The sequence below is a fragment of the Clupea harengus genome, chromosome 3 (genome assembly GCF_900700415.2).
Source record: "Clupea harengus chromosome 3, Ch_v2.0.2, whole genome shotgun sequence".
In the NCBI taxonomy this organism is placed as follows: Eukaryota; Metazoa; Chordata; class Actinopteri; order Clupeiformes; family Clupeidae; genus Clupea; species Clupea harengus.
Genome location: NC_045154.1, coordinates 19,344,266 through 19,371,003, shown reverse-complemented (window position 1 = coordinate 19,371,003; position 26,738 = coordinate 19,344,266). Strand labels below are relative to the sequence as shown.

General features: G+C 43.2%; 2 protein-coding genes across 2 annotated transcripts; both read right to left on the bottom strand.

The window, feature by feature from the left end:
- Positions 1-142: 142 nt before the first annotated feature.
- On the bottom strand, positions 143-6,963 carry LOC105892417 (mucin-2-like). Its single transcript, XM_012818663.3, has 14 exons — positions 6,884-6,963; positions 5,893-6,122; positions 5,348-5,531; positions 4,961-5,147; positions 4,119-4,300; positions 3,881-3,944; positions 3,355-3,482; positions 2,999-3,033; positions 2,598-2,760; positions 2,386-2,426; positions 1,699-1,827; positions 1,481-1,520; positions 1,159-1,276; positions 143-666 (listed from the first exon to the last, which is right to left on the bottom strand). The coding sequence occupies exons 2-14, from the start codon at positions 6,106-6,108 to the stop codon at positions 489-491; spliced, it is 1,665 nt and encodes a 554-aa protein (XP_012674117.2). The 5' UTR covers positions 6,109-6,122; positions 6,884-6,963; the 3' UTR covers positions 143-488.
- LOC105892416 (mucin-2-like) lies at positions 6,806-26,409 on the bottom strand. The gene is made up of 7 exons (XM_042705439.1): positions 26,155-26,409; positions 25,555-25,620; positions 25,254-25,430; positions 12,099-24,332; positions 7,461-9,566; positions 7,152-7,315; positions 6,806-7,052 (listed from the first exon to the last, which is right to left on the bottom strand). Exons 1-7 carry the CDS (start codon positions 26,312-26,314, stop codon positions 6,861-6,863), a joined length of 15,099 nt encoding a protein of 5,032 aa, XP_042561373.1. The 5' UTR covers positions 26,315-26,409; the 3' UTR covers positions 6,806-6,860.
- Positions 26,410-26,738: the final 329 nt, after the last annotated feature.

Below are 26,738 nucleotides of genomic sequence, written 5' to 3'. Positions count from 1 at the left end.
TCTTGATTCCTGCATCATAGCAAGACTATTATAGATAGGCAGGCCTAAGAGTGTTCAATGCTGTGATAAGTAAGTAGTTGTAGTATTCTTCACAGCTGAAAGATGTCGAAATGGTGTTTATAAGCAATACAAATGCACTTAATGCTGTTCATAGACTTTAATAGAAATGAATATATTTTAAAACATGCATCACCACACCAACAGATAAAAAATTATACAGAAAGTATTTATATATTGATGATTCTATGAGCAAAAAGTCACAGAAGAGATAGAAATTACTTTGTAACAGACAATGTTTAATGATTCAAAGAGATTTATCGGAATAATAACATTTACTACATTATGTTTATAAAGAATAGTTTCTGCCCTACAGAACAAATCTTAACTTGTGAGGATGGTTTGCTCAACTAAGTATATCAAGGCTGAGCTTAGATTGATGCATCTCGCTCATGACCATTAAGGGCAAGGGTGAAAATATAAATAGAGTTTTATCCATTTATTTTCTCCACACACTTTTGTGTCTCGCAGCCGCACTCTTCGATGTAGACGTAGGAGTGGGTGATGGTTGTCCCGTTGGTACAGCGCATCTCTGCCTGTTTCTCACTTGTTCTCTGTTCTTGACAGCAAGCGCAGTTGTGCATCACAGTGTTCATCTCAGACGAATACCTGCAGATGGGGTAGGAAAGGACACGGCAGTCAGAAAAACATGCCCAATGTGAAACGTACTGAAGACAAGAAAAGCATAAAGTAAGACAATGACACATCAGCAATCAGAGGGTGTATACACGAATCTACAAGTAATAGTCGAATATAGTCAATTACTCTCTGCAGTTCTGCAGCTGTGTAAAGCACGTATAGTATAGTACAGTATGGTGTAGAGTATAGTCTCTGCGGTCCAGGCTTAGAATATAGACGTGAATATAGACAATCAAACAGTTTTACTCATTTCAATGCATCTTGATGATGTTATCAAGCTGAATGTATACACATATAATTAGTTTATTAATTTACTATATTATATAATTGTATTCATTTATAAATAATAGCTATTAATTCAATATTAAGCTGGTGCTACAATTATGTGTCTTCAGACATCATTTGTGGCTTTGTGTGCATATTGTGCTGTCAGGATTTGCCAGAGGCAGCAGTGAAACCCACATGGAGTAAGTGGCACAAGCCCCAGAGCAGACAGTCAGCTCTACAGGAGCTGTGGAGTTACAGTCACTGATCTCCAGGTAGGCCTCCTTCTTTGAGACTTTGCAGCTCTTCGGAGTGCCTGCCAGGTAAGACAGCAAATGGAAAGTTTAGAGGCATGTGTTACAAATGTGAGTAACAAAAACAACCTAAAACAAGGAAATACTGAACGGGGTAAAAACAGGGTTAAAAACAAAGTAATGTATATTCGTAATTTGAAAGGAAACATAATATTTGGGTATTCTTGTATTGACAATGTCATAACAAGCATATCGTGTTTACTCACAGATCTTGCAACATCCAGCGGCATCGGTGCGCACAGTGCCCTAAAAACGATTAAAGGTGGAAATAAAGTTAAAAGATGTTAAAAGTTAAAAGTTAAAAGTCAAAGGCTTCCATCTGAGATTGGGTAAAGACACAGAACACAATGCAAAGGCCAACATAAAACTGTAGGTGTGGGACAGATATGTCACAGACTTGATTCAGATGGTGTTAGTTACGTACGGGTATGCAGTCTTCAGTGTTGATCCTAGGACAAGTGGTTATGACCTCCACGACCACAAACTGATGATTTTGTTTAGTACAGGTGTATTTCACACACGTATCATTGGAAGGTGACCACTTCTCACCAGGCTGTCAGTGAGAGAGGTAATTGGGGATGATTACTTAGTCAAGTTAGTTTTCTCATAAATCATAGAGGTAATGTTAGTGTATTTGTGTGGCAAAAAAAAACAACTATGCGCTAAAGGAAATTACCTCATAAGTTCTGCCTCGCAAAGGTATTGGACATATTACCATTACAGCAACAGGATTATATATTTAAATGATCATTCAGACCTTTTTTTATGTCAGTTGTTGCCATGTAAATTGGTCGATGATTGTAGAGTATAATGTATATATTTAACAGATAAGGGGACAACACTCTCTTAATACTGTACCTCAGCTCCCCTTGCTCAGGGGGGCTAAATTCCCTGTTTAGATTAAATAGTCTACTGAATAATAGCAGGCTTTCTCTGTCGATGTAATATTCTGGTAATAAACTCAAAAGGCTATATAAGTTCCCAAAACTTGGCAATATGCCTACATTGTATAGATTTCAGAGTTTGAAGAGAGTTGAAACAGCAATGATATTTGTGATCAGTGAATGACGACACAACGATGCCTACATATTTACAGTAATGCTACTCTTACCTGCCGTTCCGTGTTGTCGAAAACGCAAACTTCTTTAGGTTCTGAGGAGAGAAAAATAGGTATCGAAAATAGTCAAAGGTAAAGCAGACTTAAGCATACATTTCCAATATTATATACTAAGTGGTATACACTGTTATATGGTTACTTCATAAAACAAATTGACAATAATAGATAATGTAAATATAATATATCTCCACCCTGTATTCACTTACCACATTCATACTGCATGCAGCAGTCCACAGTCTTACTAACTTTCCTTTTGCCCAGTGGGCAGGTGATGGGCTTGGGATCGCACTGGACAGGCCAGCACTCAACGGACAAAGAGGCGAAGCTGCACTCACACTCCTTACACCCATAACGCCAGGTCTCGCCAAGCTTCACAACAAATTACACACGGATGGCAAGGTCAAAGACAAGGTCAAGAAGAAGATAAGGTTAATGTAAAACATGGCAGCTATGTCAAAGTTACCACGATTTAGAAAAAACACTGATATCTAAGTGCAATGCCAACACGTTCTTAAGAATATAACTAATATTAACTGTAAACAAATACTAGGCCAGGCTAGCTAGGCCACAGCACTATTGTGGCAGGGCAGTTGTCTTTCAAACCTACCTTCTTGGGCATGCCACCAGGGCCTGTGCAAACATCTGAAATTATAAGATACATTTAATAAATGTTAATAAAATAATACAATTTATTGGGGCTGCGGCGCATGAACGGGCTTGAGCGCCCATGGGGACCCGGGTTCGAATCCGACCCGAGGTAATTTCCCGATCCCACTCCCCACCTCTTCTTTCCATCTCATTTCCTGTCAAAAACCTTCACTATCCTGTCTGATTAAAGGCAAAAAGTCCAAAAATAAACCCCAACATGAACACAAAAATAATTCTCAACTATTGTCCCTTCGGATAGTTATCGGGGGTCTAGAAGCACGAGAATGAAACACACCCTTGTTTGCCGTGACTTACCATGGCAAACTACACACTCATCTGAGTAGGGACTGAAGATATCCTTTCCTTCAGCGCAGTAACAGCCTTCTGCTTTCGTGCTGGGACACAACTGTTCATCACCCTGGCAGTCTGTCTCCTCTGTACAGCTGTATACATACATATCAGACATACATGAAAATTAGGTAACAGGTTAGTTTTGCTAGTGACTGTAATAAGGACAAACACCAAACAGAAACACAGTCTACTCCATAGGATAAGTATGTAAAACAGACTCTGACAGCTTCAAAACAGACGTTAACACAGCTTAAGTTTGAGTTAGACATGTTAGGGTGTTAGAGGTCTTAGGATAAGGACAGTATTTTTCCCATACTAACAATGTCTATTCACCCTTGATTTGAAATACGTATATAGCTCAATCAATTTCATAAGCGCTTGTGTAGAATATAGTTCAAAATAATAAAGATAAACATATACATATCCACCACTAACACACCACCAAAAGTGTGGTGTCATTGATTGATGTCATTGATAGTTGTTACCTTACCTACATGTCTTCTGTATTACGGATCCACATGACTTGTACACTTTATTTTTTGGACACTCGTGCTCTATTAAATGGAAGAAATTGATGTAGTTTCAGCATTTCTCAGCAGTTATAAACCTATATTACAACCTAAGAATTGTTCTGACTGATGTTTATTTTGCAAATATGGCTGTTGCACTGTCCTTGCATAACTTGGCTGATTGTAGAGATTCTGTATATAGTGTAAATATCGACGTACCACAAACCCCTTTGGTAAGACTCCTCCACTCAACACAGTATTTCTCTGAGTATTTCGCACAGGCCTCAGCAAAGGCTCCCAGACTGTGGCAGCCTGAGCTGTTGTTACCCCCACACACGCTGTCTTGGCAGGCCTTGTAGTACCACTCGTACGGCAAAACTTCCCGACACTTTTCAAAAACCCTTCGACAGGAAGAAAGAGTCACAGAGTAAGTGGGATACGTGTAGATTTCTGTACGGTACTGCTATACAATTCATATAGCAGATGTATGGAGGTTCTTTAATCAAGAGCGTAGTGTTTCAATTTGAGAGCATTATTTATTCATTTCACATTAAGATTTTGTAATGTTTTTCTTCAAAACCTGCCCTCTCTCTCAAATAGCCCCTTCTCGCATGCAAATGTGCTTTGCTCTTGCTCAAAAGTCTGCACTCACGTATGCTGTTATACGGATATACAGGTACACTGTTGTTCGCACAAATGCCCTGTGCTTCAGTTTGAGTCCTCCTCACTCTCAGACTGCTTCTGTGCGATCGCAGAACTTCATCACAATTTTGCATGATTGGATATGGCCAACTGTGTGTTTGTTGACCAACTAATCGTTCTAGAGGAATTATATATATTGTATATGTGCGAGGTATGCAATGGCAAATGGGGGGAGGGGGAGCTTTTTCTTCTTAGCATACATGGAACTTAGACAGAATGACAGTTCAAAAAGTATACACAATCTGTAAATATTTCACCCCCTCGCCCCAACTGTTACTCTTGCCTTTTTTGGGGGGGGGGTCAGAGTCTTAAATGGGGTGTGTGTGTGTGTGTGAGAGGAGGGGTGGAGGTTTCCTCACTTGCTTAGAATGATCTCACAGAGCGGAGCAGGCTTGCAAGTAGGTGGTGGGGCCGTGGGGGGTGTTGTTGGTGGCGCAGGGCATTCAGAGGCGTTCACTACCCAGTGCCGAGCCGTCTCGGGGCATGACGGTTTAGTCTGGCCGTTGGGAAGGCTGCAGTCATTGGTGCGGTTGTTGTCACAGTTTCCTGATTTCATCATAAGAGAAGTGGAAATCAAAAAACGAAATTACACACTTATAGTTATATGTACATCCCCAGAGGCCTATCCTACCCCTATCCCCTTCCCTTACCCTAAGCAAGGTTTGAACCCAGTGTCAACCCTAGGTTCATACTCCCCCATCCCACTCCCACACTTGCGTGAACCACATGAATTATCATGTTCTTACCACAGTGGCCCTCCGTGTTGCCATGGAAAAGCGAGTTGGGCAGGGTGATGTAGAATGTAGAGCCTTTGAAAACCACTGTCGTTTTAATGTCAGGGATGTCCATTCGTAGTTCAATCCCTGTGCTTCTTATGATGAAATCATTGTTAGAAAAGGTGGGGAATGCTCTTCTGCCATTTACATGTACCTGCAAGAAGACAATACAGTGTATTTTACAATATATGTAATATGTTATGGTGTGGTTGCAGAGGTAACTATGCCCCAAAACTATGTTAGTGCAAAAACTCGCACAGCTGTTGAGGATACCATATTACATACATTTGCATATGATTTCACATAATTACATATATATAGACACATATTTACATACATACGTACTGTATACTTGCATATAAATACAGACGGGATACGTATGATTTTTGCTGTGAAGCACACAGCTCTGTATGCATAGACAACAGAGAATGCACCAGGAAGTGAATCTTCAGGCAGTAAGTATATTCCCAACAAGCCTGCTCACATGTTTTCCAAATTCCTCACACCACACTAACCTTTGGATTTACTTGCTGTTCAAGCAGGACCTTGTGTGACTTGTAGTAAACGGTTAAGTACTGTTGGCAGGCCAAGTGGCTTGAGTTGTCACAGTAGCTCTTCTTGATGTGAACGCTGAAATTGTATTTTGCTATTATCTCTTTGACTAAAACATATGTGCAGTTTCCATGGTAAGCATAATATGTCCCGTCAAAGGTGATATAAGGATCTCCCATTCCAGTGCATGTACCTGTGTGGGAGACATTTAACAATGTAAACCAGGAAAAAGACAAAGTTCTTAAAATTCCCTAAAATGTGTTCATGTTCATCTTACTGAAACTATTCAATATCCATAAATGAATGTGGTTGCTATATAGTCACGTGAAGGACTGATAAACACACCAGTAATGCGCACTAGCTGTCTAGGCTGTTCACTGTGTAGTTCTGTGCCCCAGGTCCAGGCCATTGCAAGCAAACGTTGTTTGGTTGTTACCTAGTTAGCTCACTAGTTGTAGACAAAAACTGTTATGCCTCTCTGAAGGCCCTTTGGTTTGGAGCTCAATGTGTTTTCAACTTGTTGGTATGCGGCTGCCAGCCTCTTCAGTGTCTCTCCAGAGTCCCTTAAAATTCCCTACATCCTAATATAAATATGTCATGGTTGATGATGCCATATTCTATCCTAAGATATCAGGGTCATTACTGTGTAATGATTTAACATTATCATGTTCCCATTATCAGCGATTACCAAGAAAGCTCCAACAATGCTCATCACCCAGGGCACGTGTTAATATTAGCGGTCATGGGTTGTGACTGTCATGAAAACTTCTGAAAATGGTCACATGACACTGTAGTGTGTAACACACACACACACTATCTAACGTATTTCTGATAGATAACAGTAACCAAACTCCTATGATCCACCATGAACACCTTTCATGACATGTTTATGATAAATGGTTCAAAGCATGTGATATCAGATCTTGGTTTCTTATTCAAACCTGTTCAACTTACATTGACACTCATAGTGGTAACAACAGCCATCATAGACCTTTACAGGAGAGAGTCCATTTTCACACTGAGGTTTCTCCTGGGCTTGGGGGTTGCACTGCACCGGTTCAGAGGTCACTTCACCATTCACACAAGTGTATGTGGTGCAATTTTTAGTCCAAGTTTCTCCGTGCTGTCATTGGAGCAATAACAACAGGTTATAGATCAGCATTCTCTCATAACTCAGACTAAATTATTAAAATATGAAGTAAAAGAAACAAATGTCTCTCACCGTCTTTGGTGGTATCACATGAGTGCAAGGTATGCTAGATGTTGTAATGGGATGAGGGGAAGTGAAATGGCAGGGCCTTGTCTCTTTCTCAACTTGACATGAAGCATTGCAATATGCAGTATAACACCAGCCACCCGCATCGGTTTTATTGTACATGTAAGAGCCTGATTTGTAAAGAAAAGAGAGGAACATTCAGTATTTTGTTTTACCTGGAAGCCCTTTAACACATTGTTTTGACTGCCAGACTTGGTTATCAATTAGAAATTTGTAGGTTGTATATATATTTAAATGTATAAAAACACAAGTTACCTGGTGGGTAATATGTAGATCCGAATCTACAGAAGCATTCTGTTGTGCTCACAGTAGGTGTAGTTGGAGAGATTGTTGATGTTGTAGTTGTAAATGTTGTTGTGGTTGGGGGTGTTGTAGTTGTGACTGTCGTTGTGCCTATTGTGGTCGTAGTAGGAGTCCTTGTCGTTCCTGCCGTAGTACTTTCTGTGGTGGTCGTTGGGCTAGTTGTTGTTAGTGTGCTTGTGCTCTCTGTTGGAGTTGTTGTAGTTGGTTGAGGTGTTGTTGATGAACTGGTGCTCTGTGTTGCAGTAGTTGAATATTTTACTTGAGGTTCCGTTCTAGAAGAAGATGTTGAGGGAGGAGCCCCTGTTCTCACAGTTGGCTGGGTAGTCGTAGTAGAAGTACTTGTGGTTCCTGCCGTGGTACTTTCTGTGGTGGTCGTTGGAGTTGTTGGTGTGGATGTGGTCAAAGTTGTTGTAGTTGGTTGAGGTGTTGTTGATGAAGTGGTGCTCTGTGTTGTAGTTGTTGGGATGATTGTAATTTGTGTGGTTGTCTGTTCTGTTGTAGTTGCGCCAGCCGTTGTGCTCACAGTAGGTGTAGTTGGAGAGATTGTTGATGTTGTAGTTATGACTGTTGTTGTTGTTGTTGGGGATGTTGTACTTGGACATGTGCAGCATCTGACACGTATTTCATAATTACGGCAGGTTCCATTGGACTGGTCTCTGTTTCTGCAGATGAATCCAAATGGAGCTGGACCACATTGCACTACTTGGCCAATATCTTTTATGGGAGTCATTGGAAGCTGTTTGGCCCTACACTGGACCTCTCCATAAGTATGGCATGTGATGTTTTCTAGTGTTTCATTGTCCTCTCCGTCTACTCCAGGGTTTGGATAACTGTTGTCTATCCAGTCGGTCCATTTACACACTAATTCGTACGGACAAACTGTAGTAGTTGAGCCTGTTGTCTGAGTGCTTGTGATTTCAGTGGATGTACTTGTTGGTTGTGTTGTTGAGGCTGATGTGGGGGTTGTTGTAGTCAGACTTCCAGTTGTTTCTGTAGTGGTACTTTGTGTCGTAGTTGTTGGGCTAGTTGTTGTCAATGTGCTTGAACTCTCTGTTGGAGTTGTTGTTGTGGTTGGGGTTGTTGTAGTTGGTTGAGGTGTTGTTGATGAAGTGGTGCTCTGTGTTGTAGTGGTTGGGATGATTGTAATTTGTGTGGTTGTCTGTTCTGTTGTAGTTGCGCTAGCCGTTGTGCTCACAGTAGGTGTAGGTGGAGAGATTGTTGATGTTGTAGTTGTGACTGTTGATGTTGTGGTTGGGGGTGTTGTAGTTGTGACTGTCGTTGTGCCTGTGGTGGTCGTAGTAGGAGTACTTGTGGTTCCTGCCGTGGTACTTTCTGTGGTGGTCGTTGGGCTAGTTGTTGTTAGGGTGCTTGTGCTCTCTGTTGGAGTTGTTGGTGTGGATGGGGTCAAAGTTGTTGTAGTTGGTTGAGGTGTTGTTGATGAAGTGGTGCTCTGTGTTGTAGTGGTTGGGATGATTGTAATTTGTGTGGTTGTCTGTTCTGTTGTAGTTGCGCTAGCCGTTGTGCTCACAGTAGGGGTAGGTGGAGAGATTGTTGATTTTGTAGTTGTGAAGGTTGTTGTGGTTGGGGGTGTTGTAGTTGTGACTGTCGTTGTGCCTGTTGTGGTCGTAGTAGGAGTACTTGTGGTTCCTGCTGTGGTACTTTCTGTGATGGTCGTTGGGCTAGTTGTTGTTAGTGTGCTTGTGCTCTCTGTTGGAGTTGTTGTAGTTGGTTGAGGTGTTGTTGATGAAGTGGTGCTCTGTGTTGTAGATGTTGGGATGATTGTAATTTGTGTGGTTGTCTGTTCTGTTGTAGTTGCGCTAGCCGTTGTGCTCACAGTAGGTGTAGGTGGAGAGATTGTTGATGTTGTAGTTGTGAATGTTGTTGTGGTTGGAGGTGTTGTAGTTGTGACTGTCGTTGTGCCTGTGGTAGTCGTAGTAGGAGTACTTGTGGTTCCTGCCGTGGTACTTTCTGTGGTGGTTGTTGGGCTAGTTGTTGTTAGGGTGCTTGTGCTCTCTGTTGGAGTTGTTGGTGTGGATGTGGTCAAAGTTGTTGTAGTTGGTTGAGGTGTTGTTGATGAAGTGGTGCTCTGTGTTGTAGATGTTGGGATGATTGTAATTTGTGTGGTTGTCTGTTCTGATGTAGTTGCGCCAGCCGTTGTGCTCACAGTAGGTGTAGGTGGAGAGATTGTTGATGTTGTAGTTGTGAATGTTGTTGTGGTTGGGGGTGTTGTACTTGGACATGTGCAGCATCTGACACGTATTTCATAATTACGGCAGGTTCCATTGGACTGCTCTCTGTTTCTGCAGATGAATCCAAATGGAGCTGGACCACATTGCACTACTTGGCCAATATCTTTTATGGGAGTCATTGGAAGCTGTTTGGCCCTACACTGGACCTCTCCATAAGTATGGCATGTGATATTTTCTAGTGTTTCATTGTCCTCTCCGTCTACTCCAGGGTTTGGATAACTGTTGTCTATCCAGTCGGTCCATTTACACACTAATTCGTACGGACAAACTGTAGTAGTTGAGCCTGTTGTCTGAGTGCTTGTGATTTCAGTGGATGTACTTGTTGGTTGTGTTGTTGAGGCTGATGTGGGGGTTGTTGTAGTCAGACTTCCAGTTGTTTCTGTAGTGGTACTTTGTGTCGTAGTTGTTGGGCTAGTTGTTGTCAATGTGCTTGAACTCTCTGTTGTAGTTGTTGTTGTGGTTGGGGTTGTTGTAGTTGTGACTGTCGTTGTGCCTGTGGTGGTCGTAATAGGAGTACTTGTGGTTCCTGCCGTGGTACTTTCTGTTGTAGTCGTTGGGCTAGTTGTTGTTAGTGTGCTTGTGCTCTCTGTTGGAGTTGTTGGTGTGGATGTGGTCAAAGTTGTTGTAGTTGGTTGAGGTGTTGTTGATGAAGTGGTGCTCTGTGTTGTAGTTGTTGGGATGATTGTAATTTGTGTGGTTGTCTGTTCTGTTGTAGTTGCGCCAGCCGTTGTGCTCACAGTAGGTGTAGTTGGAGAGATTGTTGATGTTGTAGTTGTGACTGTTGTTGTTGTGGTTGGGGGTGTTGTAGTTGTGACTGTCGTTGTGCCTGTGGTGGTCGTAGTAGGAGTACTTGTGGTTCCTGCCGTGGTACTTTCTGTGGTGGTTGTTGGGCTAGTTGTTGTTAGGGTGCTTGTGCTCTCTGTTGGAGTTGTTGGTGTGGATGTGGTCAAAGTTGTTGTAGTTGGTTGAGGTGTTGTTGATGAAGTGGTGCTCTGTGTTGTAGATGTTGGGATGATTGTAATTTGTGTGGTTGTCTGTTCTGATGTAGTTGCGCCAGCCGTTGTGCTCACAGTAGGTGTAGGTGGAGAGATTGTTGATGTTGTAGTTGTGACTGTTGTTGTTGTTGGGGATGTTGTACTTGGACATGTGCAGCATCTGACACGTATTTCATAATTACGGCAGGTTCCATTGGACTGCTCTCTGTTTCTGCAGATGAATCCAAATGGAGCTGGACCACATTGCACTACTTGGCCAATATCTTTTATGGGAGTCATTGGAAGCTGTTTGGCCCTACACTGGACCTCTCCATAAGTATGGCATGTGATGTTTTCTAGTGTTTCATTGTCCTCTCCGTCTACTCCAGGGTTTGGATAACTGTTGTCTATCCAGTCAGTCCATTTACACACTAATTTGTACGGACAAGCTGTAGTAGTTGAGCCTGTTGTCTGAGTGCTTGTGATTTCAGTGGATGTACTTGTTGGTTGTGTTGTTGAGGCTGATGTCGGGGTTGTTGTAGTCAGACTTCCAGTTGTTTCTGTAGTGGTACTTTGTGTCGTAGTTGTTGGGCTAGTTGTTGTCAATGTGCTTGAACTCTCTGTTGTAGTTGTTGTTGTGGTTGGGGTTGTTGTAGTTGTGAATGTTGTTGTGCCTGTGGTGGTCGTAGTAGGAGTACTTGTGGTTCCTGCCGTGGTACTTTCTGTGGTGGTCGTCGGGCTAGTTGTTGTTAGGGTGCTTGTGCTCTCTGTTTGAGTTGTTGGTGTGGATGTGGTCAAAGTTGTTGTAGTTGGTTGAGGTGTTGTTGATGAAGTGGTGCTCTGTGTTGCAGTAGTTGAATATTTTACTTGAGGTTCCGTTCTAGAAGAAGATGTTGAGGGAGGAGCCCCTGTTCTCACAGTTGGTTGGGTAGTCGTAGTAGGAGTACTTGTGGTTCCTGCCGTGGTACTTTCTGTGGTGGTCGTTGGGCTAGTTGTTGTTATTGTGCTTGTGCTCTCTGTTGGAGTTGTTGGTGTGGATGTGGTCAAAGTTGTTGTAGTTGGTTGAGGTGTTGTTGATGAAGTGGTGCTCTGTGTTGTAGTGGTTGGGATGATTGTAATTTGTGTGGTTGTCTGTTCTGATGTAGTTGCGCCAGCCGTTGTGCTCACAGTAGGTGTAGGTGGAGAGATTGTTGATGTTGTAGTTGTGAATGTTGTTGTGGTTGGGGGTGTTGTAGTTGTGACTGTCGTTGTGCCTCTGGTGGTCGTAGTAGGAGTACTTGTGGTTCCTGCTGTGGTACTTTCTGTGGTGGTCGTTGTGCTAGTTGTTGTTAGTGTGCTTGTGCTCTCTGTTGGTGTTGTTGTAGTTGGTTGAGGTGTTGTTGATGAAGTGGTGCTCTGTGTTGTAGATGTTGGGATGATTGTAATCTGTGTGGTTGTCTGTTCTGTTGTAGTTGCGCCAGCCGTTGTGCTCACAGTAGGTGTAGTTGGAGAGATTGTTGATGTTGTAGTTGTGACTGTTGTTGTTGTTGGGGATGTTGTACTTGGACATGTGCAGCATCTGACACGTATTTCATAATTACGGCAGGTTCCATTGGACTGCTCTCTGTTTCTGCAGATGAATCCAAATGGAGCTGGACCACATTGCACTACTTGGCCAATATCTTTTATGGGAGTCATTGGAAGCTGTTTGGCCCTACACTGGACCTCTCCATAAGTATGGCATGTGATGTTTTCTAGTGTTTCATTGTCCTCTCCGTCTACTCCAGGGTTTGGATAACTGTTGTCTATCCAGTCGGTCCATTTACACACTAATTCGTACGGACAAACTGTAGTAGTTGAGCCTGTTGTCTGAGTGCTTGTGATTTCAGTGGATGTACTTGTTGGTTGTGTTGTTGAGGCTGATGTCGGGGTTGTTGTAGTCAGACTTCCAGTTGTTTCTGTAGTGGTACTTTGTGTCGTAGTTGTTGGGCTAGTTGTTGTCAATGTGCTTGAACTCTCTGTTGTAGTTGTTGTTGTGGTTGGGGTTGTTGTAGTTGTGAATGTTGTTGTGCCTGTGGTGGTCGTAGTAGGAGTACTTGTGGTTCCTGCCGTGGTACTTTCTGTGGTGGTCGTTGGGCTAGTTGTTGTTAGGGTGCTTGTGCTCTCTGTTGGAGTTGTTGGTGTGGATGTGGTCAAAGTTGTTGTAGTTGGTTGAGGTGTTGTTGATGAAGTGGTGCTCTGTGTTGTAGATGTTGGGATGATTGTAATTTGTGTGGTTGTCTGTTCTGTTGTAGTTGCGCTAGCCGTTGTGCTCACAGTAGGTGTAGTTGGAGAGATTGTTGATGTTGTAGTTGTGACTGTTGTTGTTGTGGTTGGGGATGTTGTACTTGGACATGTGCAGCATCTGACACGTATTTCATAATTACGGCAGGTTCCATTGGACTGGTCTCTGTTTCTGCAGATGAATCCAAATGGAGCTGGACCACATTGCACTACTTGGCCAATATCTTTTATGGGAGTCATTGGAAGCTGTTTGGCCCTACACTGGACCTCTCCATAAGTATGGCATGTGATGTTTTCTAGTGTTTCATTGTCCTCTCCGTCTACTCCAGGGTTTGGATAACTGTTGTCTATCCAGTCGGTCCATTTACACACTAATTCGTACGGACAAACTGTAGTAGTTGAGCCTGTTGTCCGAGTGCTTGTGATTTCAGTGGATGTACTTGTTGGTTGTGTTGTTGAGGCTGATGTCGGGGTTGTTGTAGTCAGACTTCCAGTTGTTTCTGTAGTGGTACTTTGTGTCGTAGTTGTTGGGCTAGTTGTTGTCAATGTGCTTGAACTCTCTGTTGGAGTTGTTGTTGTGGTTGGGGTTGTTGTAGTTGTGAATGTTGTTGTGGTTGGGGTTGTTGTAGTTGTGACTGTCGTTGTGCCTGTGGTGGTCGTAGTAGGAGTACTTGTGGTTCCTGCCGTGGTACTTTCTGTGGTGGTCGTTGGGCTAGTTGTTGTCAGGGTGCTTGTGCTCTCTGTTTGAGTTGTTGGTGTGGATGTGGTCAAAGTTGTTGTAGTTGGTTGAGGTGTTGTTGATGAAGTGGTGCTCTGTGTTGTAGATGTTGGGATGATTGTAATTTGTGTGGTTGTCTGTTCTGTTGTAGTTGCGCTAGCCGTTGTGCTCACAGTAGGTGTAGTTGGAGAGATTGTTGATGTTGTAGTTGTGACTGTTGTTGTTGTTGTTGGGGATGTTGTACTTGGACATGTGCAGCATCTGACACGTATTTCATAATTACGGCAGGTTCCATTGGACTGGTCTCTGTTTCTGCAGATGAATCCAAATGGAGCTGGACCACATTGCACTACTTGGCCAATATCTTTTATGGGAGTCATTGGAAGCTGTTTGGCCCTACACTGGACCTCTCCATAAGTATGGCATGTGATGTTTTCTAGTGTTTCATTGTCCTCTCCGTCTACTCCAGGGTTTGGATAACTGTTGTCTATCCAGTCGGTCCATTTACACACTAATTCGTACGGACAAACTGTAGTAGTTGAGCCTGTTGTCCGAGTGCTTGTGATTTCAGTGGATGTACTTGTTGGTTGTGTTGTTGAGGCTGATGTCGGGGTTGTTGTAGTCAGACTTCCAGTTGTTTCTGTAGTGGTACTTTGTGTCGTAGTTGTTGGGCTAGTTGTTGTCAATGTGCTTGAACTCTCTGTTGGAGTTGTTGTTGTGGTTGGGGTTGTTGTAGTTGTGAATGTTGTTGTGGTTGGGGTTGTTGTAGTTGTGACTGTCGTTGTGCCTGTGGTGGTCGTAGTAGGAGTACTTGTGGTTCCTGCCGTGGTACTTTCTGTGGTGGTCGTTGGGCTAGTTGTTGTCAGGGTGCTTGTGCTCTCTGTTGGAGTTGTTGGTGTGGATGTGGTCAAAGTTGTTGTAGTTGGTTGAGGTGTTGTTGATGAAGTGGTGCTCTGTGTTGTAGATGTTGGGATGATTGTAATTTGTGTGGTTGTCTGTTCTGTTGTAGTTGCGCTAGCCGTTGTGCTCACAGTAGGTGTAGTTGGAGAGATTGTTGATGTTGTAGTTGTGACTGTTGTTGTTGTTGTTGGGGATGTTGTACTTGGACATGTGCAGCATCTGACACGTATTTCATAATTACGGCAGGTTCCATTGGACTGCTCTCTGTTTCTGCAGATGAATCCAAATGGAGCTGGACCACATTGCACTACTTGGCCAATATCTTTTATGGGAGTCATTGGAAGCTGTTTGGCCCTACACTGGACCTCTCCATAAGTATGGCATGTGATGTTTTCTAGTGTTTCATTGTCCTCTCCGTCTACTCCAGGGTTTGGATAACTGTTGTCTATCCAGTCGGTCCATTTACACACTAATTCGTACGGACAAACTGTAGTAGTTGAGCCTGTTGTCTGAGTGCTTGTGATTTCAGTGGATGTACTTGTTGGTTGTGTTGTTGAGGCTGATGTCGGGGTTGTTGTAGTCAGACTTCCAGTTGTTTCTGTAGTGGTACTTTGTGTCGTAGTTGTTGGGCTAGTTGTTGTCAATGTGCTTGAACTCTCTGTTGTAGTTGTTGTTGTGGTTGGGGTTGTTGTAGTTGTGAATGTTGTTGTGCCTGTGGTGGTCGTAGTAGGAGTACTTGTGGTTCCTGCCGTGGTACTTTCTGTGGTGGTCGTTGGGCTAGTTGTTGTTAGGGTGCTTGTGCTCTCTGTTTGAGTTGTTGGTGTGGATGTGGTCAAAGTTGTTGTAGTTGGTTGAGGTGTTGTTGATGAAGTGGTGCTCTGTGTTGTAGATGTTGGGATGATTGTAATTTGTGTGGTTGTCTGTTCTGTTGTAGTTGCGCTAGCCGTTGTGCTCACAGTAGGTGTAGTTGGAGAGATTGTTGATGTTGTAGTTGTGACTGTTGTTGTTGTTGTTGGGGATGTTGTACTTGGACATGTGCAGCATCTGACACGTATTTCATAATTACGGCAGGTTCCATTGGACTGGTCTCTGTTTCTGCAGATGAATCCAAATGGAGCTGGACCACATTGCACTACTTGGCCAATATCTTTTATGGGAGTCATTGGAAGCTGTTTGGCCCTACACTGGACCTCTCCATAAGTATGGCATGTGATGTTTTCTAGTGTTTCATTGTCCTCTCCGTCTACCTCAGGGTTTGGATAACTGTTGTCTATCCAGTCGGTCCATTTACACACTAATTCGTACGGACAAACTGTAGTAGTTGAGCCTGTTGTCTGAGTGCTTGTGATTTCAGTGGATGTACTTGTTGGTTGTGTTGTTGAGGCTGATGTCGGGGTTGTTGTAGTCAGACTTCCAGTTGTTTCTGTAGTGGTACTTTGTGTCGTAGTTGTTGGGCTAGTTGTTGTCAATGTGCTTGAACTCTCTGTTGGAGTTGTTGTTGTGGTTGGGGTTGTTGTAGTTGTGAATGTTGTTGTGGTTGGGGTTGTTGTAGTTGTGACTGTCGTTGTGCCTGTGGTGGTCGTAGTAGGAGTACTTGTGGTTCCTGCCGTGGTACTTTCTGTGGTGGTCGTTGGGCTAGTTGTTGTCAGGGTGCTTGTGCTCTCTGTTGGAGTTGTTGGTGTGGATGTGGTCAAAGTTGTTGTAGTTGGTTGAGGTGTTGTTGATGAAGTGGTGCTCTGTGTTGTAGTGGTTGGGATGATTGTAATTTGTGTGGTTGTCTGTTCTGTTGTAGTTGCGCTAGCCGTTGTGCTCACAGTAGGTGTAGGTGGAGAGATTGTTGATGTTGTAGTTGTGAATGTTGTTGTGGTTGGGGGTGTTGTACTTGGACATGTGCAGCATCTGACACGTATTTCATAATTACGGCAGGTTCCATTGGACTGCTCTCTGTTTCTGCAGATGAATCCAAATGGAGCTGGACCACATTGCACTACTTGGCCAATATCTTTTATGGGAGTCATTGGAAGCTGTTTGGCCCTACACTGGACCTCTCCATAAGTATGGCATGTGATGTTTTCTAGTGTTTCATTGTCCTCTCCGTCTACCTCAGGGTTTGGATAACTGTTGTCTATCCAGTCGGTCCATTTACACACTAATTCATACGGACAAACTGTAGTAGTTGAGCCTGTTGTCTGAGTGCTTGTGATTTCAGTGGATGGACTTGTTGGTTGTGTTGTTGAGGCTGATGTCGGGGTTGTTGTAGTCAGACTTCCAGTTGTTTCTGTAGTGGTACTTTGTGTCGTAGTTGTTGGGCTAGTTGTTGTCAATGTGCTTGAACTCTCTGTTGTAGTTGTTGTTGTGGTTGGGGTTGTTGTAGTTGTGAATGTTGTTGTGCCTGTGGTGGTCGTAGTAGGAGTACTTGTGGTTCCTGCCGTGGTACTTTCTGTGGTGGTCGTTGGGCTAGTTGTTGTTAGGGTGCTTGTGCTCTCTGTTGGAGTTGTTGGTGTGGATGTGGTCAAAGTTGTTGTAGTTGGTTGAGGTGTTGTTGATGAAGTGGTGCTCTGTGTTGTAGATGTTGGGATGATTGTAATTTGTGTGGTTGTCTGTTCTGTTGTAGTTGCGCTAGCCGTTGTGCTCACAGTAGGTGTAGTTGGAGAGATTGTTGATGTTGTAGTTGTGACTGTTGTTGTTGTTGTTGGGGATGTTGTACTTGGACATGTGCAGCATCTGACACGTATTTCATAATTACGGCAGGTTCCATTGGACTGGTCTCTGTTTCTGCAGATGAATCCAAATGGAGCTGGACCACATTGCACTACTTGGCCAATATCTTTTATGGGAGTCATTGGAAGCTGTTTGGCCCTACACTGGACCTCTCCATAAGTATGGCATGTGATATTTTCTAGTGTTTCATTGTCCTCTCCGTCTACTCCAGGGTTTGGATAACTGTTGTCTATCCAGTCAGTCCATTTACAAACTAATTCGTACGGACAAGCTGTAGTAGTTGAGCCTGTTGTCTGAGTGCTTGTGATTTCAGTGGATGTACTTGTTGGTTGTGTTGTTGAGGCTGATGTCGGGGTTGTTGTAGTCAGACTTCCAGTTGTTTCTGTAGTGGTACTTTGTGTCGTAGTTGTTGGGCTAGTTGTTGTCAATGTGCTTGAACTCTCTGTTGTAGTTGTTGTTGTGGTTGGGGTTGTTGTAGTTGTGAATGTTGTTGTGCCTGTGGTGGTCGTAGTAGGAGTACTTGTGGTTCCTGCCGTGGTACTTTCTGTGGTGGTCGTTGGGCTAGTTGTTGTTAGGGTGCTTGTGCTCTCTGTTTGAGTTGTTGGTGTGGATGTGGTCAAAGTTGTTGTAGTTGGTTGAGGTGTTGTTGATGAAGTGGTGCTCTGTGTTGCAGTAGTTGAATATTTTACTTGAGGTTCCGTTCTAGAAGAAGATGTTGAGGGAGGAGCCCCTGTTCTCACAGTTGGTTGGGTAGTCGTAGTATAAGTACTTGTGGTTCCTGCCGTGGTACTTTCTGTGGTGGTCGTTGGGCTAGTTGTTGTTATTGTGCTTGTGCTCTCTGTTGGAGTTGTTGGTGTGGATGTGGTCAAAGTTGTTGTAGTTGGTTGAGGTGTTGTTGATGAAGTGGTGCTCTGTGTTGTAGTGGTTGGGATGATTGTAATTTGTGTGGTTGTCTGTTCTGATGTAGTTGCGCCAGCCGTTGTGCTCACAGTAGGTGTAGGTGGAGAGATTGTTGATGTTGTAGTTGTGACTGTTGTTGTTGTTGGGGATGTTGTACTTGGACATGTGCAGCATCTGACACGTATTTCATAATTACGGCAGGTTCCATTGGACTGGTCTCTGTTTCTGCAGATGAATCCAAATGGAGATGGACCACATTGCACTACTTGGCCAATATCTTTTATGGGAGTCATTGGAAGCTGTTTGGCCCTACACTGGACCTCTCCATAAGTATGGCATGTGATGTTTTCTAGTGTTTCATTGTCCTCTCCGTCTACCTCAGGGTTTGGATAACTGTTGTCTATCCAGTCGGTCCATTTACACACTAATTCGTACGGACAAACTGTAGTAGTTGAGCCTGTTGTCTGAGTGCTTGTGATTTCAGTGGATGTACTTGTTGGTTGTGTTGTTGAGGCTGATGTCGGGGTTGTTGTAGTCAGACTTCCAGTTGTTTCTGTAGTGGTACTTTGTGTCGTAGTTGTTGGGCTAGTTGTTGTCAATGTGCTTGAACTCTCTGTTGTAGTTGTTGTTGTGGTTGGGGTTGTTGTAGTTGTGAATGTTGTTGTGCCTGTGGTGGTCGTAGTAGGAGTACTTGTGGTTCCTGCCGTGGTACTTTCTGTGGTGGTCGTTGGGCTAGTTGTTGTTAGGGTGCTTGTGCTCTCTGTTGGAGTTGTTGGTGTGGATGTGGTCAAAGTTGTTGTAGTTGGTTGAGGTGTTGTTGATGAAGTGGTGCTCTGTGTTGTAGATGTTGGGATGATTGTAATTTGTGTGGTTGTCTGTTCTGTTGTAGTTGCGCTAGCCGTTGTGCTCACAGTAGGTGTAGTTGGAGAGATTGTTGATGTTGTAGTTGTGACTGTTGTTGTTGTTGTTGGGGATGTTGTACTTGGACATGTGCAGCATCTGACACGTATTTCATAATTACGGCAGGTTCCATTGGACTGGTCTCTGTTTCTGCAGATGAATCCAAATGGAGCTGGACCACATTGCACTACTTGGCCAATATCTTTTATGGGAGTCATTGGAAGCTGTTTGGCCCTACACTGGACCTCTCCATAAGTATGGCATGTGATATTTTCTAGTGTTTCATTGTCCTCTCCGTCTACTCCAGGGTTTGGATAACTGTTGTCTATCCAGTCAGTCCATTTACAAACTAATTCGTACGGACAAGCTGTAGTAGTTGAGCCTGTTGTCTGAGTGCTTGTGATTTCAGTGGATGTACTTGTTGGTTGTGTTGTTGAGGCTGATGTCGGGGTTGTTGTAGTCAGACTTCCAGTTGTTTCTGTAGTGGTACTTTGTGTCGTAGTTGTTGGGCTAGTTGTTGTCAATGTGCTTGAACTCTCTGTTGTAGTTGTTGTTGTGGTTGGGGTTGTTGTAGTTGTGAATGTTGTTGTGCCTGTGGTGGTCGTAGTAGGAGTACTTGTGGTTCCTGCCGTGGTACTTTCTGTGGTGGTCGTTGGGCTAGTTGTTGTTAGGGTGCTTGTGCTCTCTGTTTGAGTTGTTGGTGTGGATGTGGTCAAAGTTGTTGTAGTTGGTTGAGGTGTTGTTGATGAAGTGGTGCTCTGTGTTGTAGTGGTTGGGATGATTGTAATTTGTGTGGTTGTCTGTTCTGATGTAGTTGCGCCAGCCGTTGTGCTCACAGTAGGTGTAGGTGGAGAGATTGTTGATGTTGTAGTTGTGACTGTTGTTGTTGTTGGGGATGTTGTACTTGGACATGTGCAGCATCTGACACGTATTTCATAATTACGGCAGGTTCCATTGGACTGGTCTCTGTTTCTGCAGATGAATCCAAATGGAGATGGACCACATTGCACTACTTGGCCAATATCTTTTATGGGAGTCATTGGAAGCTGTTTGGCCCTACACTGGACCTCTCCATAAGTATGGCATGTGATGTTTTCTAGTGTTTCATTGTCCTCTCCGTCTACCTCAGGGTTTGGATAACTGTTGTCTATCCAGTCGGTCCATTTACACACTAATTCGTACGGACAAACTGTAGTAGTTGAGCCTGTTGTCTGAGTGCTTGTGATTTCAGTGGATGTACTTGTTGGTTGTGTTGTTGAGGCTGATGTCGGGGTTGTTGTAGTCAGACTTCCAGTTGTTTCTGTAGTGGTACTTTGTGTCGTAGTTGTTGGGCTAGTTGTTGTCAATGTGCTTGAACTCTCTGTTGTAGTTGTTGTTGTGGTTGGGGTTGTTGTAGTTGTGACTGTCGTTGTGCCTGTGGTGGTCGTAGTAGGAGTACTTGTGGTTCCTGCCGTGGTACTTTCTGTGGTGGTCGTTGGGCTAGTTGTTGTTAGGGTGCTTGTGCTCTCTGTTGGAGTTGTTGGTGTGGATGTGGTCAAAGTTGTTGTAGTTGGTTGAGGTGTTGTTGATGAAGTGGTGCTCTGTGTTGTAGATGTTGGGATGATTGTAATTTGTGTGGTTGTCTGTTCTGTTGTAGTTGCGCTAGCCGTTGTGCTCACAGTAGGTGTAGTTGGAGAGATTGTTGATGTTGTAGTTGTGACTGTTGTTGTTGTTGTTGGGGATGTTGTACTTGGACATGTGCAGCATCTGACACGTATTTCATAATTACGGCAGGTTCCATTGGACTGGTCTCTGTTTCTGCAGATGAATCCAAATGGAGCTGGACCACATTGCACTACTTGGCCAATATCTTTTATGGGAGTCATTGGAAGCTGTTTGGCCCTACACTGGACCTCTCCATAAGTATGGCATGTGATATTTTCTAGTGTTTCATTGTCCTCTCCGTCTACTCCAGGGTTTGGATAACTGTTGTCTATCCAGTCAGTCCATTTACAAACTAATTCGTACGGACAAGCTGTAGTAGTTGAGCCTGTTGTCTGAGTGCTTGTGATTTCAGTGGATGTACTTGTTGGTTGTGTTGTTGAGGCTGATGTCGGGGTTGTTGTAGTCAGACTTCCAGTTGTTTCTGTAGTGGTACTTTGTGTCGTAGTTGTTGGGCTAGTTGTTGTCAATGTGCTTGAACTCTCTGTTGTAGTTGTTGTTGTGGTTGGGGTTGTTGTAGTTGTGAATGTTGTTGTGCCTGTGGTGGTCGTAGTAGGAGTACTTGTGGTTCCTGCCGTGGTACTTTCTGTGGTGGTCGTTGGGCTAGTTGTTGTTAGGGTGCTTGTGCTCTCTGTTTGAGTTGTTGGTGTGGATGTGGTCAAAGTTGTTGTAGTTGGTTGAGGTGTTGTTGATGAAGTGGTGCTCTGTGTTGTAGTGGTTGGGATGATTGTAATTTGTGTGGTTGTCTGTTCTGATGTAGTTGCGCCAGCCGTTGTGCTCACAGTAGGTGTAGGTGGAGAGATTGTTGATGTTGTAGTTGTGACTGTTGTTGTTGTTGGGGATGTTGTACTTGGACATGTGCAGCATCTGACACGTATTTCATAATTACGGCAGGTTCCATTGGACTGGTCTCTGTTTCTGCAGATGAATCCAAATGGAGATGGACCACATTGCACTACTTGGCCAATATCTTTTATGGGAGTCATTGGAAGCTGTTTGGCCCTACACTGGACCTCTCCATAAGTATGGCATGTGATGTTTTCTAGTGTTTCATTGTCCTCTCCGTCTACCTCAGGGTTTGGATAACTGTTGTCTATCCAGTCGGTCCATTTACACACTAATTCGTACGGACAAACTGTAGTAGTTGAGCCTGTTGTCTGAGTGCTTGTGATTTCAGTGGATGTACTTGTTGGTTGTGTTGTTGAGGCTGATGTCGGGGTTGTTGTAGTCAGACTTCCAGTTGTTTCTGTAGTGGTACTTTGTGTCGTAGTTGTTGGGCTAGTTGTTGTCAATGTGCTTGAACTCTCTGTTGTAGTTGTTGTTGTGGTTGGGGTTGTTGTAGTTGTGAATGTTGTTGTGCCTGTGGTGGTCGTAGTAGGAGTACTTGTGGTTCCTGCCGTGGTACTTTCTGTGGTGGTCGTTGGGCTAGTTGTTGTTAGGGTGCTTGTGCTCTCTGTTGGAGTTGTTGGTGTGGATGTGGTCAAAGTTGTTGTAGTTGGTTGAGGTGTTGTTGATGAAGTGGTGCTCTGTGTTGTAGATGTTGGGATGATTGTAATTTGTGTGGTTGTCTGTTCTGTTGTAGTTGCGCTAGCCGTTGTGCTCACAGTAGGTGTAGTTGGAGAGATTGTTGATATTGTAGTTGTGACTGTTGTTGTTGTTGTTGGGGATGTTGTACTTGGACATGTGCAGCATCTGACACGTATTTCATAATTACGGCAGGTTCCATTGGACTGCTCTCTGTTTCTGCAGATGAATCCAAATGGAGCTGGACCACATTGCACTACTTGGCCAATATCTTTTATGGGAGTCATTGGAAGCTGTTTGGCCCTACACTGGACCTCTCCATAAGTATGGCATGTGATATTTTCTAGTGTTTCATTGTCCTCTCCGTCTACTCCAGGGTTTGGATAACTGTTGTCTATCCAGTCAGTCCATTTACACACTAATTCGTACGGACAAGCTGTAGTAGTTGAGCCTGTTGTCTGAGTGCTTGTGATTTCAGTGGATGTACTTGTTGGTTGTGTTGTTGAGGCTGATGTCGGGGTTGTTGTAGTCAGACTTCCAGTTGTTTCTGTAGTGGTACTTTGTGTCGTAGTTGTTGGGCTAGTTGTTGTCAATGTGCTTGAACTCTCTGTTGTAGTTGTTGTTGTGGTTGGGGTTGTTGTAGTTGTGAATGTTGTTGTGCCTGTGGTGGTCGTAGTAGGAGTACTTGTGGTTCCTGCCGTGGTACTTTCTGTGGTGGTCGTTGGGCTAGTTGTTGTTAGGGTGCTTGTGCTCTCTGTTTGAGTTGTTGGTGTGGATGTGGTCAAAGTTGTTGTAGTTGGTTGAGGTGTTGTTGATGAAGTGGTGCTCTGTGTTGCAGTAGTTGAATATTTTACTTGAGGTTCCGTTCTAGAAGAAGATGTTGAGGGAGGAGCCCCTGTTCTCACAGTTGGTTGGGTAGTCGTAGTAGAAGTACTTGTGGTTCCTGCCGTGGTACTTTCTGTGGTGGTCGTTGGGCTAGTTGTTGTTAGGGTGCTTGTGCTCTCTGTTGGAGTTGTTGGTGTGGATGTGGTCAAAGTTGTTGTAGTTGGTTGAGGTGTTGTTGATGAAGTGGTGCTCTGTGTTGTAGATGTTGGGATGATTGTAATTTGTGTGGTTGTCTGTTCTGATGTAGTTGCGCCAGCCGTTGTGCTCACAGTAGGTGTAGGTGGAGAGATTGTTGATGTTGTAGTTGTGAATGTTGTTGTGGTTGGGGGTGTTGTAGTTGTGACTGTCGTTGTGCCTGTGGTGGTCGTAGTAGGAGTACTTGTGGTTCCTGCCGTGGTACTTTCTGTGGTGGTCGTTGGGCTAGTTGTTGTCAGTGTGCTTGTGCTCTCTGTTGGAGTCGTCGGTGTGGATGTGCCAACAGTGGTGGTAGTTATATTTGGTGTTGTTGGTGTAGTGGTGCTCTGTGTTGTAGTTGTTGGTCCAGTTGTAATTCTTGTGGTTGTGAGTTCTTTTGTAGTCGTGCTGGCCGTTGTGGTCACAGTAGGTGTAGTTGGAGAGATTGTTGATGTTGTTATCGTGCTCTCTGTGGTAGTAGTTGGGATTGTTGTACTTGGACATGTGCAGCATCTGACACGTATTTCATAATTACGGCAGGTTTCATTGGACTGGTCTCTGTTTCTACAGATTAATCCAGAAGGACCACATTGCACTACTTGGCCAAGTTCTTGTATGCGATACAATGGAAGCATTTTGGCCCTACACTGGACCTCTCGATAAATATGGCATGTGATGTTTTCCAGTGTTTCAATGTCCTCTCCGTCTACTCCAGGCTTTGGATAACTGTTGTCTATCCAGTCAGTCCATTTACACACTAATTCGTACGGACAAACTGTAGTAGTTGAGCCTGTTGTCTCAGTGCTTGTGATTTCAGTGGATGTACTGGTTGGTTGTGTTGTTGTTGTTGAGGCTGTTGTCGGGGTTATGGTTGTTGTTGTTGTTGTTGTGATGGTCTGGGTTGTTGTCGGAGTGGCTGGCAAAAAAACGTGATACAAATGGTAAAAAAATTAAGATCTATTGTTTGTCAAGTTTTCATACACTTCCAGTGTCATAGAGGGCTACAATTATTTAACAAAATTAGTAATTACTGACAAATGACTAGCATTTCCAGATGAATAGGTTATCAAACATATTCTAAACATGACATAATGAATGTAATATGACACAACTGAATAAGCTAATAATTTCAGGGAGTGCTACTGCCATACGTTATGCTATGTGCATTATACTCAGAGCAAAGTTTTGTAATATGTAACTGCGTCATGGTTAAAGTTATACATAAAAAGAGATAATACGGTTCAGGCCCTGGGCTCTGTAAAGCCCCTTGAGACAATTTCATTGTTTTGGCACTATATATAAATAAAATTAAATTGAATTGAATAAGGAAAGAGAGATAAAAACCAAGTTCCAAGTTGTTTGCGAAAACAGTAATTTTCTCATAGATATATAAAAGTCATTTTCCCATTCTCATTGATATACTTTGGCACACAATAACAAGAGAACACCCTGGTTGCAGAACGTTACAGCAGTTTGTTAAAAAACATAGGTGTCATTTACCCATCACCAAAGGTGCGGACTAGTGTGTGTAAACAAGAAGGCATGAAACAGAAATTCTAATATTCGGCCATTTTCTTTTAGGGTTTCTGTGACAGTTTATAAATGGGCGGTATTTAGTTATTGTTGTTGTCTTTCAACCTATCATAACAGCAATGTTGTGGAGGAACATGAATTCCTTATGCTTCAGTCCATTATATGTGTCACGGTTGATAGTTCCTGTTTCATGCATTTCTTTACGCTGTGTCAGTCATTTTTTGTGATGTGCACAGAAATGAAATGTTTCTGATGAAGAGAGACCACTATTTTGAAAAACCTAAATGATGAACACAGAACTTACTTGTGGTGAATGTGAAAGGTGTAGACGGTGCTGTCGTAGTCGGACATTTAGTGATAAACCTGGACACAGTTGCATTCACTCCACAGACAGCTTCTAAACAGTATCCGTCTCCATCATTTGTTTCGTAGATGACTTCTCCGAATTTATATGTTTTCCCGTTGTACTCGCAGTCGCAAGCTGTTATGAGATAATAAACAGAAACAAAGGTTTTTTGCCTAACCTGAGAAAAAATGCTCAATGTATTTTGTTCCTTCAATGTTTTTACCTGTTTAGAAGTCAAAGTAAAAAAACAGCGCATTACCTGATACACACGTCATGGTTTTCTCCTCAAAGTAAGGCCTCTCATTAGGGCAGTTAGGAAAGCATCCTAAAAACATGTGTGGAGGGAACATTACAGGGGCGTTGTTTAGGAGGCTAGGCAGCATGGTGTCTGGCGAAAGCTATGAAAAGTACGGACCCACGGCACATTAGTCAGCCCCGGTAATTAGTTGCGAGGAGGGCTGTTTTTCAAAGATAAGAATGGTGAGACTTAATCCAACAGCAGGCATTAACGTTGACCTCCACTCCAACTAAATTTTCTTGTGTTTTGAGATTGTAAACACTATCATGTCAAGTCACTTTTTTTTATACAGCACATTTAAAAACAATAGGAGTTGACCTGTTGACATGACCAAGTGCTTTCCAGTCAAAGCAGATCAATTAACAACACAAGTATACATTACTAAAAGGAATAAGAAATACGAGTTAAAAGCACGATTACAAGAAAAAACAAAGGAGGTAAATAAAAACACACCAGATAGAAAACAAAAACAAGAAAAACACTGATATAGAGTTACCTCCAGCCTATCACTGAAGGTTAAATGTTACAGATGTGCATCAGATTACTGTATGAGAAATGTACCCTCAATGAGTGGGATGTGGTCAAGACATTTTCCTGAGGGGTTAGTGCAGGTCTTCATGCATGGTGCCTGACAAGGTTTGTAGTGCCATTCACACCCATCAGGCTGATTGTAGTAGTCACAAAATAGTGCTGGATAGGGAAAAAATACAAATGTTTTCATTGCACTGAGTTCAGTTGAAGTTTTCTACAGACATTTTAGCACGTTGGAAACTATTGGAAATGAACTAATTTCTCCCAAATCACTGCAAAAATCATGATTGGACTGGATTGGATTTGCTAACTTTCTCAGTCTGGAGAAAGTGCTGTGCATCAGGGCTGTTGGATTTTCTTTTCCTTGTAATATGGACAGTTTTTTTGTGTTTTGTTTGTTTGGATGTTTTATGTTTTTTTGTTGTGTGAGTGCTTCCGGCAGATACTGAGCCTCCTCCGGAGACAGCATATGTCGGTAAAGGATGCGTGGTAACCAGAGAATGGATGGTAGAGGTCTTAACCAATCAGAGACCAGAATTACTTCTTTACTTCCTGACTTACCACCCATTCTCTGGTTACCACCCATCCTCTACCGACAGCATAGCCTTTTTTTG

Excerpts from the sequence above, each read along its gene's own strand:
- LOC105892416 (XM_042705439.1), bottom strand. The coding sequence starts at position 26,314 with ATGAAAACATTTGTATTTTTTCCCTATCCAGCACTATTTTGTGACTAC. Across the intron at positions 24,333-25,253 it reads ACCTTTCACATTCACCACAA|CCACTCCGACAACAACCCAG; the intron begins GTAAGTTCTGTG and ends TTTTTTTGCCAG. Across the intron at positions 7,316-7,460 it reads ATCTACATATTACCCACCAG|GCTCTTACATGTACAATAAA; the intron begins GTAACTTGTGTT and ends TTTACAAATCAG.
- LOC105892417 (XM_012818663.3), bottom strand. The coding sequence starts at position 6,108 with ATGGGAGATCCTTATATCACCTTTGACGGGACATATTATGCTTACCAT. Across the intron at positions 3,945-4,118 it reads TCTTACCAAAGGGGTTTGTG|AGCACGAGTGTCCAAAAAAT; the intron begins GTACGTCGATAT and ends TCCATTTAATAG. Across the intron at positions 2,761-2,998 it reads CTGGTGGCATGCCCAAGAAG|CTTGGCGAGACCTGGCGTTA; the intron begins GTAGGTTTGAAA and ends TTTGTTGTGAAG.